Genomic DNA, 14,261 nt, shown 5'->3' with positions numbered 1-14,261 from the left:
TCTGTTTCACAATGATGTAAACGTACTCAACACTTCTGAACTGTACACTTAAAAAGGGTTTAGAGAGAAAATTTTATGTTTTTTACTTTTTCCACAGTTTTTTAAAAAGACCACAAACAGCATACATAGTCTGGGAGGAGATGGAGAGAGTAAATTCTTGATAGTCAGGAAGCAAGGTTTTATTTCCTCAGTAGTGGAAACAGAGAAATGGTGGAACAGAGAACATTGACAATCGGATTTAGAGTGTGGCCAGAGAGGAAGAGTGTGGTGATGGGTTGTGGAAAGGTGTTAGCTAGGCAAATATAAGAGAAAGTTTTGAGGATGAAGGAATTGAGTTTGTAGATTAAGACTGGCCAAAAAGATGTTGAGGAGGGATCTAGAATGCATAAATGTTAAATCATGAACTCTAAAAACCCTGACTATGTCTATATTCAATAGTTCATTGAAATCAGAAATAAAAGTCATATAAGGCAAGTGTTTTTTAAGATAAAATTTATTTGAATAACTAATGTACATATTATCAAGTGACATTTTACAAGCAACTAGAGCTTCTGACAAAACTGCCAAGGAAATATCTACAGATTGATTGCATACAAAAATGTTAGAATTGAAACTTGACTTCTATAACTTAAAAAATTGTGCAAATTATAATTACTGAGTGATTATGGAAAGGTAACAAATAAGCCAATACACTTTGCCAAATACCCAATAACCAAAGGCAATATGAGAAAAATTCAAACCAAGTGGAAATAGAAGTGAAATGTTTAACCATATCTGAAAATATATGTTTAACCATATTAAAATAAAATCAGACTTCCCAACAAAGGTATGCCCATACTAGCCACAGGAAATTAAAACCACACCATAACCAAAAGTATATGGTAACAGTAAGCATGCTAATTACAAAAAGAAGAGTGTACATAGAAGGACAGTTCATTTTAGTGCCTTCCTTAAAACGGTGACACTTTCAGAGCTACATAATTGATTACAGCCCCAGCCTGGCTCCAGGCACATCACAGATGATGCTTCAAAAACACCTTGAAGAGCAGGTGGCAGTGAAACCAGGCTCCCATCTTTACCATCAAGCAAACTTTCTTTGTTTTGCTTCAAAATAAGTGCAAATAGGAAGAAATAGCTTATGAAATTGTTTCATTCATATTGTACTCATTACTTGCTGATGTTCAAATGCTTTCTTTCCAATCCACATTCAGTTGGATTCCAAGCAAGAAGGCACACTGAAATAGATAATTTGTATTTAAGTAGCAGCACAAATAACATTGGTACAAATCAAACTTTAAATAATGGGAGTGGTAACATTCTCTGCATATACTAATTATAAGTGCTACAACCAATGAAGCATCAAGCCTATAAGAAGACATCATTCTATTAAGAGGTCTTTCTTCAGATAACATGATATAAAACAAATAACTTAAATTTTATATTGATAAATATGAATAAAAGTGAGGAAGAACTGAAGCAATAGTCTCATTCTCACTTATTCAAATATTCATTTAACTAATGTTTCTGTTATAGCTTTACTTTGAATCCCCATGACTTTCAATTTAGAGATCACTCTGCCATGGCCTGATGCTATTCTCAACCCTTTTGTTCTGACTCTCCCATAGCAAGTTACCTTTTCTTGCTCCACTGCCAGAGCTGTTTTTCTGTATCTTGTTTACTCAATGTATTCTTACACTATGATATGTATGTGTCCTATTTTTAATTTTACTATTAAAGTTACAAGAGGTCAGAGATGATATCTGTATTTTATAGATTATGTAAAAGAAAGCAGTTTGAAGTCAGATTTGAACTTGGATTCTACTTTTGTCAATTACTGACCCCAAAACCATGATCAAGAGAAACATTTAGCCCTGGCTTTCTCATCTCAGATATTATCGGCTCACCTTGGTATTATCTTGGGACAATACTCAACTTTCAGTGATGTATCAGGGCTAAACAAGGTAAGGCATGAGAGACTGTCAGTGTAATGCCTGCACACAATAAACCTTCAACTGTTCACTCCCATTTACTCCTGGAAACCTCAGGGGGACCCTTGCTGTTGCCTGCCAATGCAGGGTGGCTACTTAATGCCTTTGCCTTACTCCTTAAATCTCTATCATCTCCTTTCTCAGTCTTCTTCTCAGCTGATCATTTTACTTTCTAGTCAGTGGGAAAACAGAATCATCAGAAGAGAACTTCCACACATGCATTCACCATCACACCTCCCCACCTGCCTTCATCTGCACCCATATGTTGTGCTTTCCCTCCTGTTCCTAAGGCCATGCTCCTGTCTGAGGTCTACACCACCCTGCTTGTGCCCTAGATACTGTTCCTTCTAGCTGACCCAGACATTGCTCCAGCAATTCTGCCCTTTTTTGCCATCATTTTCCCACTTTCTCCTAGATCATTCGCAGCAGCACACAGGAATAGCAGTGCAGCTGCCATTTCTCCATTCTTAAAAGTATATCTCTTGGTTTCTTTCTTATTCTTGTCATCACTGTACTTATCTGCTCTTCCACCCAGAACAACTCCTTGAAAGAGTTGTCTTAATTGATGTCTCCAATTTTTCTTTCATTTTCTCTTAAGTTCACTTCAGTCAAGGTCTTGCTTCCTTCCTCTCCACCAAAACAGTTCTTGTCAAGTTTACCAACAAGTGTTGTACAGCTCAATGCAATGGGCAGTTTCACTACTCATTTTCTTGATCTATCAGCAGCATTTGACAGAGTTACCTCCTTGCAGTTCTTTATTCATATGACTTCTAGACTACCACACTCAGGTGGTTTCCTCTTGTATCAAGGATTCTTGGCTTCTTTGTTGGTTCCTTCTTAATCCGTGACTCCTAATGTTGGAGGATCCAAGGCTCAGCCCTTGGACCTTTTTTCTTCCCTAGCCTCCTTCTCACCCTTGGGGATCTTAGTTGATCTTGTTCATATGTAAATCCATACACTGTCAGGGCCCAAATTTGCATCTTGAGCCTGGACCTATTTTGTATATCCAGCTGCCTTTCTGGCACTTCTACTTGGATGTCTATTTGATATTTCATACTTAACATCTTCAAAGTGGAACTCCTGGTTTATCTTGCAAATCCTGCTTTCAAATTCTCTGGCATTTTAATTGATGGCAGTTCTATATTTCCACTTTGTCAGGCCAAAATACACTTGTATTGTTATTGATTCCTCCTTTTCTTTCATATTCTGACACAAACTGGCAACAAATCCTACTGTCACAATCCTGAAAGTGCATGCAGAACTTGACCTCTTCTCACCAGCTTGGTGGTAGCCACTCACTGCCTGCATTATTGTGGTAGAGTCCTCACTGATTCCCCATCATCCTGCCCTTGGCTTCCTACACTCTGTTCTTAACACAGCAGTTACAATGATAATTTGCTTCTCTGCTTAACACTTCCAATGGTTCCCATCTCAAAATAAACCCCAAATTCACTGAATGACCTAGCACACTCTACATGATCATTCATCCTTACCCTCCTTCCCTTACCTCTCTGAGTTCATCTCTATCACTTTGTTCCTTAGTTAGTACATACTAAGCCATTCTGGCCACAGCATGCACATAACACATTATGATCTTTGCCCTTACTGATCTTTCTTCCTGGAATGTTCTTCTCCCACATGGATGGCTCCTTACTTCACTCTAGTCTTTGCTCAAATGCCATTTTCTCAGTAAGAAGTTCCTCTTTAACCACCTTGCCCTACCTATCCCCTTTTCCTGTTTTCTTTTTGTTTTCATAATACCATCTTCTTATTGATAATATTCTCAATCATTTTGTTATTTATTCAAGTATTTGTTGAATGGCTAAGTGAATAAAAAATAACAGGAACATTAATTGGCAGTATGACCTAAGTAACAATTTCTATGCAAGATTATTTTAAAATTGTGCAATAGAACCATACATACTTAGTACTATGCTTACTGATAAATAGAATTTGAAGGACATTTTGACATAGAAATTAATAAAAATATTTTATTTTCATTAGATACCAGTTTATCTTCTGGTTAGCTTGCTGGGTTGTATGGATCAATAGAATAGACTTCTCGCGTTTCTAAATGAAGATCTTCTTTTGTAGGGCTTTTATTTGTATAATAATTGCTAAATGAAAGAAGAAAGAAAAGTAAAATTTTTACTTATTCACTATGATTGCTATAAACATGTAACAGTTGTCTTCTTTCCATGATTCCCAATACATGGTAAGTACGTGTCATGGATGATTCCAATGATTCCAATGGAATCATTCCAATGATTCCATTGTCCTAAATAGCTTATAAAATAATCACTAAAACCCCCATTTTGGGGGGAAAGGCCCATAAAAATAAATAACTTACTAGGTTGCCAAGTGTCCAAGTCAAAAGTTGAGACTAGGCAGCTTTCTATGAGAACCAGGACTTTTAATTACTAATAACTATAACCACCAGTTTGGAAAAAAATTAGTCTTTTTTTTAGGATATGATTATAGGTTTACCTTTTTGGGACATAATCTTTCTAATTTAAAAGAAAGGTTTTATATTTGATACTTAATTCAAAATCCTTACATGATCATACAGCACTAAAGTTTTATATGATTTTTGAGGACATTTTTACTTTTTGTCTTTGAAAGCACATATACTTTCTGGTGCTTCTAAAACCACTTTGCTGAAATTAGCAAAGGGCAAGAAATGTGATCATAATACCATGTAGAACTCAGAAAGTATTACATAAAGTATTACATAATTACTGGGAAAGAAAAATTACTTCTAAGGTTATTTACAGCATGCCTCTCACTACCATATTTAAGAGACAGCGTATAGGAAGATCCATTAAGAATATTATGAAATGGTAATTTTAGGTCAATGTGATATTTATATTTTATCAAAATATATTAAAGACCTAGAAAATAATAGCATAGTTTCCCCTTCAAATGTTTAGGTGATTTTTATAAACATTTAGTTTTGTTACAGGGCATCCATTTTATTGAATATTTTTTATTTTTTTATTTAAATATTTTAATTTTAATGCTATTATAGTTGTCTTAATTTTCCACCTTTGTCCCCCTCCACCAAGCACATGTCCCAACTCTCTCAGTCAATCCCCACACCATTGTCCATGCTCATGAAAGACATCATTTTAATTTTTAATTTTTTAAATTTTTTGTTTTTATTTTTTATTACCATTTAGTCCCCTTATGACCCATAGTCCCCAGCATCACCACACTGCTGTCCATGTCCATGAGTCTTTTTGCTTTTTGCTCAATTGTCCACCCCCAACCTCCCCTCCCCCCACCCCAGCTATAATCCCGCTCTCCATCCATTTCAAAATGATTATTCATCTCATTTACAAGAAGTATTCAAGGCAGCTCAAATGTCTATATCAACTTTCAAAAAATAAATTGAATTTGGTTCATATCAGTTGAGACACTTAAATAATAGCATGTGCTATAATTATGCTAATAAAATTAATAATAATCAGACTGGAACACTACGAATTATTTGAGTTTGTAGGCATTTCCAAAGGTTGAAAATTCCCTTACACATGCTATGCCCTGATAGCAAGCTTAGGAAGGAGAATGAAGGAAAGAGATAGAGACCACATTTTCTATTTATTTAAATTTGCAATTACTCTTGGCTAAAATTATCTCTTAACTTCCTGTGAGGAAAGTCATGCAAATGACATCCTATTTTTTTTTCTTGAGACCCTTTTCTCTCTTCAATTCTGTGAAAGTACTCTCTCCTAACTTTCTTCCTACCTATGACTGTTCCTTCCCCTCTTGCCTTTTAAACATTACAGTCCTTCTGAAATTGGTTTCATCCCTATTTTTATCTTTGATGTTCTTTCTCGTCCCAAAGCTTCATCTTTGAGTTAAATGTCACCTACCCAAGTCCAGGCCCCTCTCTTGAGCCCTACATCACAGGTGCCACAAAGTGGCATGGTCAGAACTGAACGCATCAACTTCCCCCACAAACCTGTCCCTCTCCCTTTTTGGTCTAACACTAGGACCACCCAGTGACCTCTTCTTGACTCAGTCTCTGTGCCCCCCTTTCCTTACATTCAAAAGGATACACAGTTCTGGGAATCTTGTAGTCTTAACAGTGAAGATTTCTCTTACATCTGTTCTATCTTCTTGATCCCTGCCACTGCTGCTTTGGCTGATGACTCAATCCTGCTACTTTATGAAAATGCAAATCTGAACATATTTTTTCCTTGCTTAAATTCCTATAAAATAAACCACAACTCCCTGTTACAGCCTGCAGGCTTTTGATGATTTAGCTCCTGACCACCTTTCTAGATTCCCAAATTGTCTATTAAATGTAGGTCAGTTCCAAGGGATGTTAAAAGCATTATGTGAGAAAAAAAAGGTTGTGCAGTCAAATTAGTTTGGGAAATTCCAGTTTAAAAAACATTAACTAGCTTCTTTATTACAGGACTTTATTCTCATGGTGATTGTGAATCTCCATGAGAAAAATATAGTATGCAGTATTTTTCCATCTTATTTGATCAAAGAATCCCCTCTCTCCTGAAGTCACTCAAAGCATCATTCTCTGGCAAACACAATGGTCTGAAGCACATTCCAATTGTAGACCCTTGCCAGGCCTGTCCTGCTTGGGCCCTCCCAGGCTTACAACAAACTACTCAGGTTCATCGATGCTATCATTGCATAGTTTCAATGTAGTCCCTTTTTGTCTGATATCTAGACTAGACATACAACTGTGAACAATGTAATCACATGGTACTGGTTGTATGCTAAATAAAAGATCCAGATCACTTGGTATATTAAAGAAACTTTTGCTGGAGTTTGTGAGTGATATGTTTGGGGTGATGTGACCTGGCCATTCCACTGGAATTTGAGACTTAGTAAGACTTCATCTGATTATCTTCGCTAACAGTCATGTATAGTACATAAGAACTTATGCACAAAGAACATTCCAAGACTGATACATGATGGTGTCATTTGCTAATAATATATCCTTTGCACATGCCAGAATATCCTGTAATTCCCACCAGACTTATGTGTCAAATAGGACTTTTATTCCATTGCCTCCACCTTAACATGTGCCACCTTCACCTATTTCCCAGTCGCGTCAAACTGTTTATTTGTTCTCAGAGTAAATGGTAGAATGATGAGCCTCTGGGTCTTTACTCAAATGGCTCCTTCTGCCTGTATGAACTTTCCATTTTTGTCTACACTCTCTTAAATCTCACCTAAAACAGCTCCTTCACTTGATTTTGCCAAAAGACAGAGAAGCAACAACAACAACAAGAACAAAAAACTTCTTCAATGTGGAAATTTTTCTGATCAAAAATCTCAAATACTGATTATTTGTTTTGCATCCTCACCAAACGTTACATGACATACTTTGGCAACATTATAGATTCAAATGTATTAAAAATTAATAAATCAAAAGCCAGTACTGGTATGTCTAAATACTGTATAGTAATACATAACAAAACATAGAAACCTAGTAATATACTTAAGTAGTTATGAAAACAACAACTGAGTGAATGATTACCTGAAAAGAAAAAAGGCCTAGTACGTTTCTGAATAGGAAGACCTTACAGAAAAGATAAATTTCTTACAAAATAATCTATACATATAAATGAAATCACATCATATATGTTTTTAGAAAATGACAAATGATCAAAAAGTTACCTGAAAGAACAAACATAAGACAATAGAGGAAAATATTCTTAAAAAATATATACAGTGAGGGGATTCCTGTCCAACCAAAGAGTAGAATAGTAGAAAGCCATACTTATTAAATACAAAGTAGCTTTTTTTTCTTTAAAAATTTTACTGTAGAGAGACAGGAAGGGAGGGAGAATAAGAGGGAAAGAAATATCGATGTGAGAGAAAAATATCAATTGATTGCCTTCTGCCTTCTGCTTTCTGTAAGTGCCTGACAGGGCAAAGCACAGATCCCCATAACTCAAGCATATGCCATGACTGGGAATCAAACCGGTAACTTTTGGGGTTTGTAGGATGATGCCGCCAATATGGTTAGGGCAACACAAAGTGGTTTTGATAAAATGGACATATCAATAAAGCAGAAAAAGGAGTCCAGAAGCACAACATACAGAAATACATACACAAATACAACAAACACAAATATATTAATCATTTGATATTTGGTCAAGTTAGAACAAACTTTCTGGAAAATCACTTGCAATATTTATCAAATATCTTAAAACATCATACATTTATCCGTACTAACTCCAGAAATATAAGCACTTGAAATAAGTACATGTGAAATTTATTAAAAGGTATTCCTCATATCTTTATTATTAAGATCAATGTGGAAACCACCTACATTTCCACAATGCAGAAATACACATAATAGAACAATGTACTATTATTTCATAAAAAAGAAAGCATGATGTAAAGATACAAAGAATGTAAATGTGCAAAGTAAAAAATATTAGGCAGAGGGACTATACTACCAAAGTAAATTTTGGTAATTTTAGTTTAAGAAGAGCAAAGAGAAAAAGAGTATGAGAAAAAGATCAGATAGGAATATACCAAAATATCTATAGTTGTTACCTCTAGGATTTTCTCTTTCTGTTTTCTAGAATTTTTATAATGTATCATTTGATTATAAGCCATTGAAATAAATGTTCAATATCTTTTAAGATCTTACAGATAGGGCTTCCTATACATAGCATAAGACATTGTATTCCAGTTCTCACATTACTATATTCCTTTCTTGTAACTTGTGCTTCTGTGTTTAGTTTCAGGCAAGAAGCTGAAACCTGTAGTGAATTTTGGTTAAGCATACATTGAACTTACTGTACTCTGTATTTTAATATCATGTGTAAGACGACACACATCAAGCAGATAAGAATCACAAAACCTGCAGAAAGACCTAGAAAACAAAACAGCATGTATCAAATGGCAGGAAAATGTTACCTATAAAGTTTTGAAGTGACTATGGAGATTATTCCTAGTGAAGGAGAATATGGCATGCTACTTTCATACTTACCATTTCCTCGCCATATAAATATAGAATTCCTAAATAATCATACTTGGCCTAATTACGGTTTTTCTGATACAATACATTCCACTGTTTATCTAAAGCATCAAGCATTTGACCCCAGGGTTCCAGTCAAGTTCTGTTGGGCTTCTCTGTCCCTTTCCATTTTACTAGTAATATTCTTGTCACTGAGGTAAAGTTAGGAGCTGGGGACATTAGGATCCTATGACTTTGCATGACAACATTTAATTCTCAGTTGTGAAAATATTTTCTGTTGTAGAATAAGCCAGCATATTTTGATAGTGCCAGATCATGCAAAAGACCAAGAGTAAATATAGACCAAACTTTCAACTTAAAAACTGGGAATAGCTGGATATTGAAATTATTTATTCAATTCTATCCAAAAGTGACAGTTTTCAAAGTGAAGGGCACATTAAAATTTCCTTAAAATGCCAAAAAAAGATAATTTCTTATGAGTTGAAGAGAACCAATGGTAACAGGCAGAATGTAAGACCTCAAATTTTATATAATTTTTTTATAAATCATTAAAATGATTCTTAATTATTTAAGAAAACTTACCACTAAGAAGAGGAGCAAGTGAGCCTAAGGAAAATCCAAAATTGTGAACATATTAATCTAGTTGCATGAATCAATATAGCCCAAAGTCCCACAGCACTCTCCCGAAGTTAGCATTCTCTCTAGGTTAACATTCCTCTCTCTCTAAGTCTACTTTAAAGGATGAATTGGAACCTTAGGTTTACCCACTCTTTCCTCATTTCTTATATTGCAACTCATTGAACTTGTTGAGTTTTCACTTTTTTAATTAAGTAAGTTGGGGTCGTTCACTAACTAAAAAAACAATATAGTCAAGGGATTTCTCAGGTTGGAATGCAATTATTAACTGCTGTGACTAGTTTGTTAACATATTTTTTGAGGTCCCTGTCAAATTGGTAAGCCCTTATAAATCAAGACAGCAACAAGGGAAGTCTCAGCAGCAGCCCCTTACAAAATGGAAGGTCGTGAGTTTTGTACCCTTTAAGTAAGTGTTCCTCTTTCTTTCTTTACTTCCCTCATCCTCAGAAAGCTTTGCTTTTTCTAGAATACACAACCAACTAAAATTTTGTCTATTACTGTACCACCGGTTACAGGCCTAGTTCAACTTAAAACCCAGGAGTCCCTAACATTGAGGGGTATCCCTCAGTCACTTCCCTCCAGTGAGACAAGTGCCAGCAAAGTCCCTTATACTTACCTTGTGATCTGCAAACAGCCAGGGGAGGGTTCCATCCATGATCCTCCTGGCACTGGCTCTGGGGACTGCCTTCCAGGGTATACCCTTCTTCACACTCCAAAGTAACAATTGCACCATACTGATACTTTTTCCCAGACTCCAGCCCCTTCTGCATTCCATTCATATACTCTGGGAAGCTACAGTTTACCTCTGAAATCAAAGAAATCGAATTTAGCAATGAAGTAGATTATGCCCCTAATGAAAAGTTTTACAAAACCAACTTAGTTCATCTCAGTAAGTAAAGTCTGACTGAAAAACAAAGATAACATAGGTAGAGTCTTTCAGTGTCAGCCATCTATCTCAATAACCTCTACGTAATTTAAACCAGGATTACTTTCCTTCCTTGTGATTTAGTTTCTAAACTAATAGCTGGTTAATTTTAATGACTTGTCAGGGAAATTGTGAGGGCTAAATGGGTAGGAATTCTGAATTACTGTTTTATTACTGTCAACTCTTACTCTCCAATTCATACATGTACATGCTTCCTCCTTTTTTCTTTCATCTCTTCAGTGTAGGGGTCAATACTGGGAGATTTTTGGATTTGATTCCTGGTACTAGGCCTTCCTAATGTGTGACTTTGGAAAAGTTACAAATCTCTTCATTCTACTGAGACTTAATCTCTAATATAAAAATAAAAATCGTACCAACTTCATATGGTTCTCAAAAAGGCTAAATGACAATGCACTCAAAATTCTGTGTACAGTGTTAGACACACAGGAAAAAGTGATCACCAAATGTACATGAGGAGGGATCCCAAAGTTGTAATTATCTTCTGGAGAATGGACCCCTTGTAGTACAGGCTTCCCCTACTATGTGAGTGTTCTAGGAACCCATCTGTATCAGTGTACCAGCTGATGTTGTTATGAGAGGCTACGTTCAGCCTCTGAATTTTTTTTTAAAGATTTTATTTATTTATTTTTAGAGAGGGAAGGGAGGGAGAAAGAGAGAGAAAAAGAGACAGAGAGAGAGAGAGAGAGAGAGAGAGAGAGAGAGAGAGAGAGAGAGACATCAATGTGTGGTTGCTGGGGGTCATGGCCTGCAACGAAGGCATGTGCCCTGACTGGGAATCGAACATGCGACACTTTTGGTTTGCAGCCCGTGCTCAATCCACTGAGCTATGCCAGCCAGGGCAGCCTCTGAATTTTTTTAACTCTTTCAACACATTTGCCCATTTCATGATGGGTGATTTACAGGTGTACCTGCCCACACATCGCTGAGTAGTCAGCAGTTTTTGTCCAAAAATGGCATGACCCCCATACCTCACCCTCCCTATTCACCTGATCTCACCTCGAGTGACTATTTTTTGTTTCCCTGGCTGAAAAAAGTCCTCAAAGAGAAACATTTTGCCAATGTGGAAGAGGTGAAACAAAAAATAAAAGCACTAAAAGGCACTCAAATTGATGAGTTCAAAAACTGTTTTGAGTAGTGGAAAAAATGTCTCAATAGGTGTACTGCATCAAATGGAGAGTGCTTTGAAGGTGAGTGAAGTTTAAACAAGTAAAAATAAATACACAATTTTTTAATAAATAAGGTCTAGGTTTTTTGGGTCCCCCCTCATTTTAACTCACTCCTCATATTCTATGTGCCTAATGAAATGACATTCTGAAGCTGTTATAAAAAATATATACTCATAATTCCATCATCACACAAAGGAAATACACTGAAAAATGTCACTGTACTTTTTCATCAGTGTTTTGTCAGATGCATACTTACCATAATTGTTATCACAGTGTAATACACTTTGGTTGTTTAATTTATATAAACATTTCAACTTTCTATATTTAAAGGATTACATAATTGATCACTCATCCAATAAACTACACACACAGTCATTTTTCTTATTTTGTGGTAGTTAGGTTAATTAATATATTAATCTAATTAAAATGCACTTAATTAAATAATCTAATTAAACATTTATTTGCTGCTTCTAAATTGAAAGTTCCTAACTAAATATATCTATTCAGAACAAATTTAAAATATTAAGTAGATAATGCACCTTTACAAAAAGGGGCAGGGTGACTCCATGTTCCCTCACGTGTGCAATAAAGACGTGCGTCTCCCACCAGCAGGTAGCCTTCATCACAGCTGTACAGGACTGACCTTCCAGCATAAAATCGAGCTGTATCTCCACCAGTGTGATTCCCATTGGGGATCTTAAATGGAGGTTGACATCCTATGAGGGCTTAGACACCAATAAAAAGGGTCTTTAGTTTAGTGCAGAGGAACACATAGCCAACACTTTCTGTGAGTGATGGCCATACAGAAAGAGGGCAGGCAACAAGCCAACTAATTGGTATCTAGTCATATCCCTTCCACCCAAACCAAGCAGCACTGGACAGAGATTTGCACTGTCTATGTATGTTGTACACAATCTGAAGAAAAATGTCAAAAGTAAGATAATGAAACACCTATGGCTGCAGCCCACAATTGTAATCTATCAACCAATAGTAGTCTTCACTTTCCCCTTTAGAGACCACAAAGAAGAAAGAACCTGCCCTTCTAAAAATGACAGCCAAAGGCCAATTCAAGCAACTGCTGCCTGGCAGGTGAGCAGAGGGAACCCTTAATAAATCAGAGGTTCAACATTTATCTTGAGCTGTAAACATGTGCTTCACTTAAAATGAGAATATTATGTTGGCCAAAGAGAACCATTCTGGTGACTTAAATTCAGTTCTTGGGTCACTAATTGCCACCCTCTATTGTACATAGTCACCTAGTCACTGACAGAAATAAAACAGACAAATGATAACTACAATTACAAGAGAGAGAATTCAAAGAGTCCAAAGGCCAGCTTCACTCCTCAGAATATGCAAAGTTCTCTTTCTGGCTGGTCTTACAGCCTTAAATATCCAATTATCAAGCCACACCTTTGACCACCCCCCTCAATGGTAGGTATGTTCTTATCATTCTAATTTAGTAACAAAATAAATTTTGTAGACAATAACCATTTACCAATTAACCATTGTCCTTTCATATATTTAGCTCAATCCACTTATAAAGAGAAGAAAAAAGAATTGGGTGAGAAGATAAGACAGGTATCTTCTTAAGCAAGCTTTTACATGCTTTTCTTTAAGTCAAATAGCAAGCAAGTGCAGATTTAAAAATCTTTGTCCTTATATTGAGCACCATCCTATAGTTAATATCCTAAAATAACTTACCCATTTTGATACAAGTTGGTACACCTGGCACCCATTTGTTATTGGTATGACACTTAATCAGCTCACTGCCATTTATGATGAAGCCAGGGTTGCAGGCAACATACACAATGTCATTGTGGGAATATGATGAGTGAGTTTTATTAAGTATGTATCCATGTTTGACTTCTGGGTTAGAGCAATGGGTCACAGGATGAGGTTTTAAGCACTGTGGGGGTGGTCTATTCCAAGATCCATGTCCTTTAGAATCACTTATGCATCGTATAGTTTTCTCTCCCAGAAGAGAGAATCCTTGGTCACATTCATAAGAGATTTCAGTTCCATACAGAAAGTGTTCTGCCATCACACCGGTGTGCCTCCCATTGTCAGTCACTGGTGGAGGTGGGCAGTGAATAGCTGCAGAAGAGATTCAGGAAGTTCTGCTTTAGCAAGTACACCAAGGTAAACAGTCATCATTCAGATACAAATGAAGATTTGCAACTGTGTGTATAGCACATAACTGTAATATGATTTAGATTTACAATGTGTTCTTTCAAACAGTTTATAAATATTTTGATTATAGAAATAATATGTATTCATTCTAAAAAATTTAAAAATCCAGTAGTAATAAGAGTAAAAGAAACACAGTTATATTACCATGAATTAGAAATATATATTTATATATAATTTATATCCATAGCATATAAATATAATTTAGGAGATGTATGCCAAATACTCAGCTCCTACTTGACAGCTTTGCTTCCCAGTGACACAGTGATAACCAAACAGTGAAAGATATTTCTTATCTGAGGTACACTGAGATAGAACCCAAAGACTGTTGAGGTAGTTCCTCAATGGCCTGACGCTTGAATGCCTTACTACCC

General features: G+C 36.0%; 1 protein-coding gene across 11 annotated transcripts in view; it reads right to left on the bottom strand.

Moving 5' to 3' along the window:
* Positions 1-475: 475 nt before the first annotated feature.
* Positions 476-14,261, bottom strand: part of CR2 (complement C3d receptor 2) — a 35,067-nt gene continuing 21,281 nt past the window's right edge. For 10 of the 11 annotated variants that reach the window (XM_045837660.1, XM_045837652.1, XM_045837654.1 and 7 more), the window contains 7 exons: positions 13,402-13,794; positions 12,240-12,425; positions 10,205-10,393; positions 9,535-9,558; positions 8,772-8,847; positions 3,997-4,105; positions 476-1,235 (listed from right to left, as the gene is read on the bottom strand). In XM_045837660.1, the coding sequence (XP_045693616.1) occupies positions 4,012-4,105; positions 8,772-8,847; positions 9,535-9,558; positions 10,205-10,393; positions 12,240-12,425; positions 13,402-13,794 (962 nt within the window). In that variant the 3' untranslated portion in view covers positions 476-1,235; positions 3,997-4,011. Of the gene's footprint in view, positions 1,236-1,904; positions 1,953-3,996; positions 4,106-8,771; positions 8,848-9,534; positions 9,559-10,204; positions 10,394-12,239; positions 12,426-13,401; positions 13,795-14,261 lie in introns of all 11 variants that reach the window. The other variant, XR_006785551.1, reaches the window with a different exon arrangement.

The sequence above is a fragment of the Phyllostomus hastatus genome, unplaced genomic scaffold, assembly GCF_019186645.2.
Source record: "Phyllostomus hastatus isolate PE091 unplaced genomic scaffold, TTU_PhHast_1.1 phas_contig_2248, whole genome shotgun sequence".
Taxonomy (NCBI): domain Eukaryota; kingdom Metazoa; phylum Chordata; class Mammalia; order Chiroptera; family Phyllostomidae; genus Phyllostomus; species Phyllostomus hastatus.
Note: the sequence above shows the minus strand (reverse complement) of the source record. Positions and strands in the feature narration are given on the sequence as shown.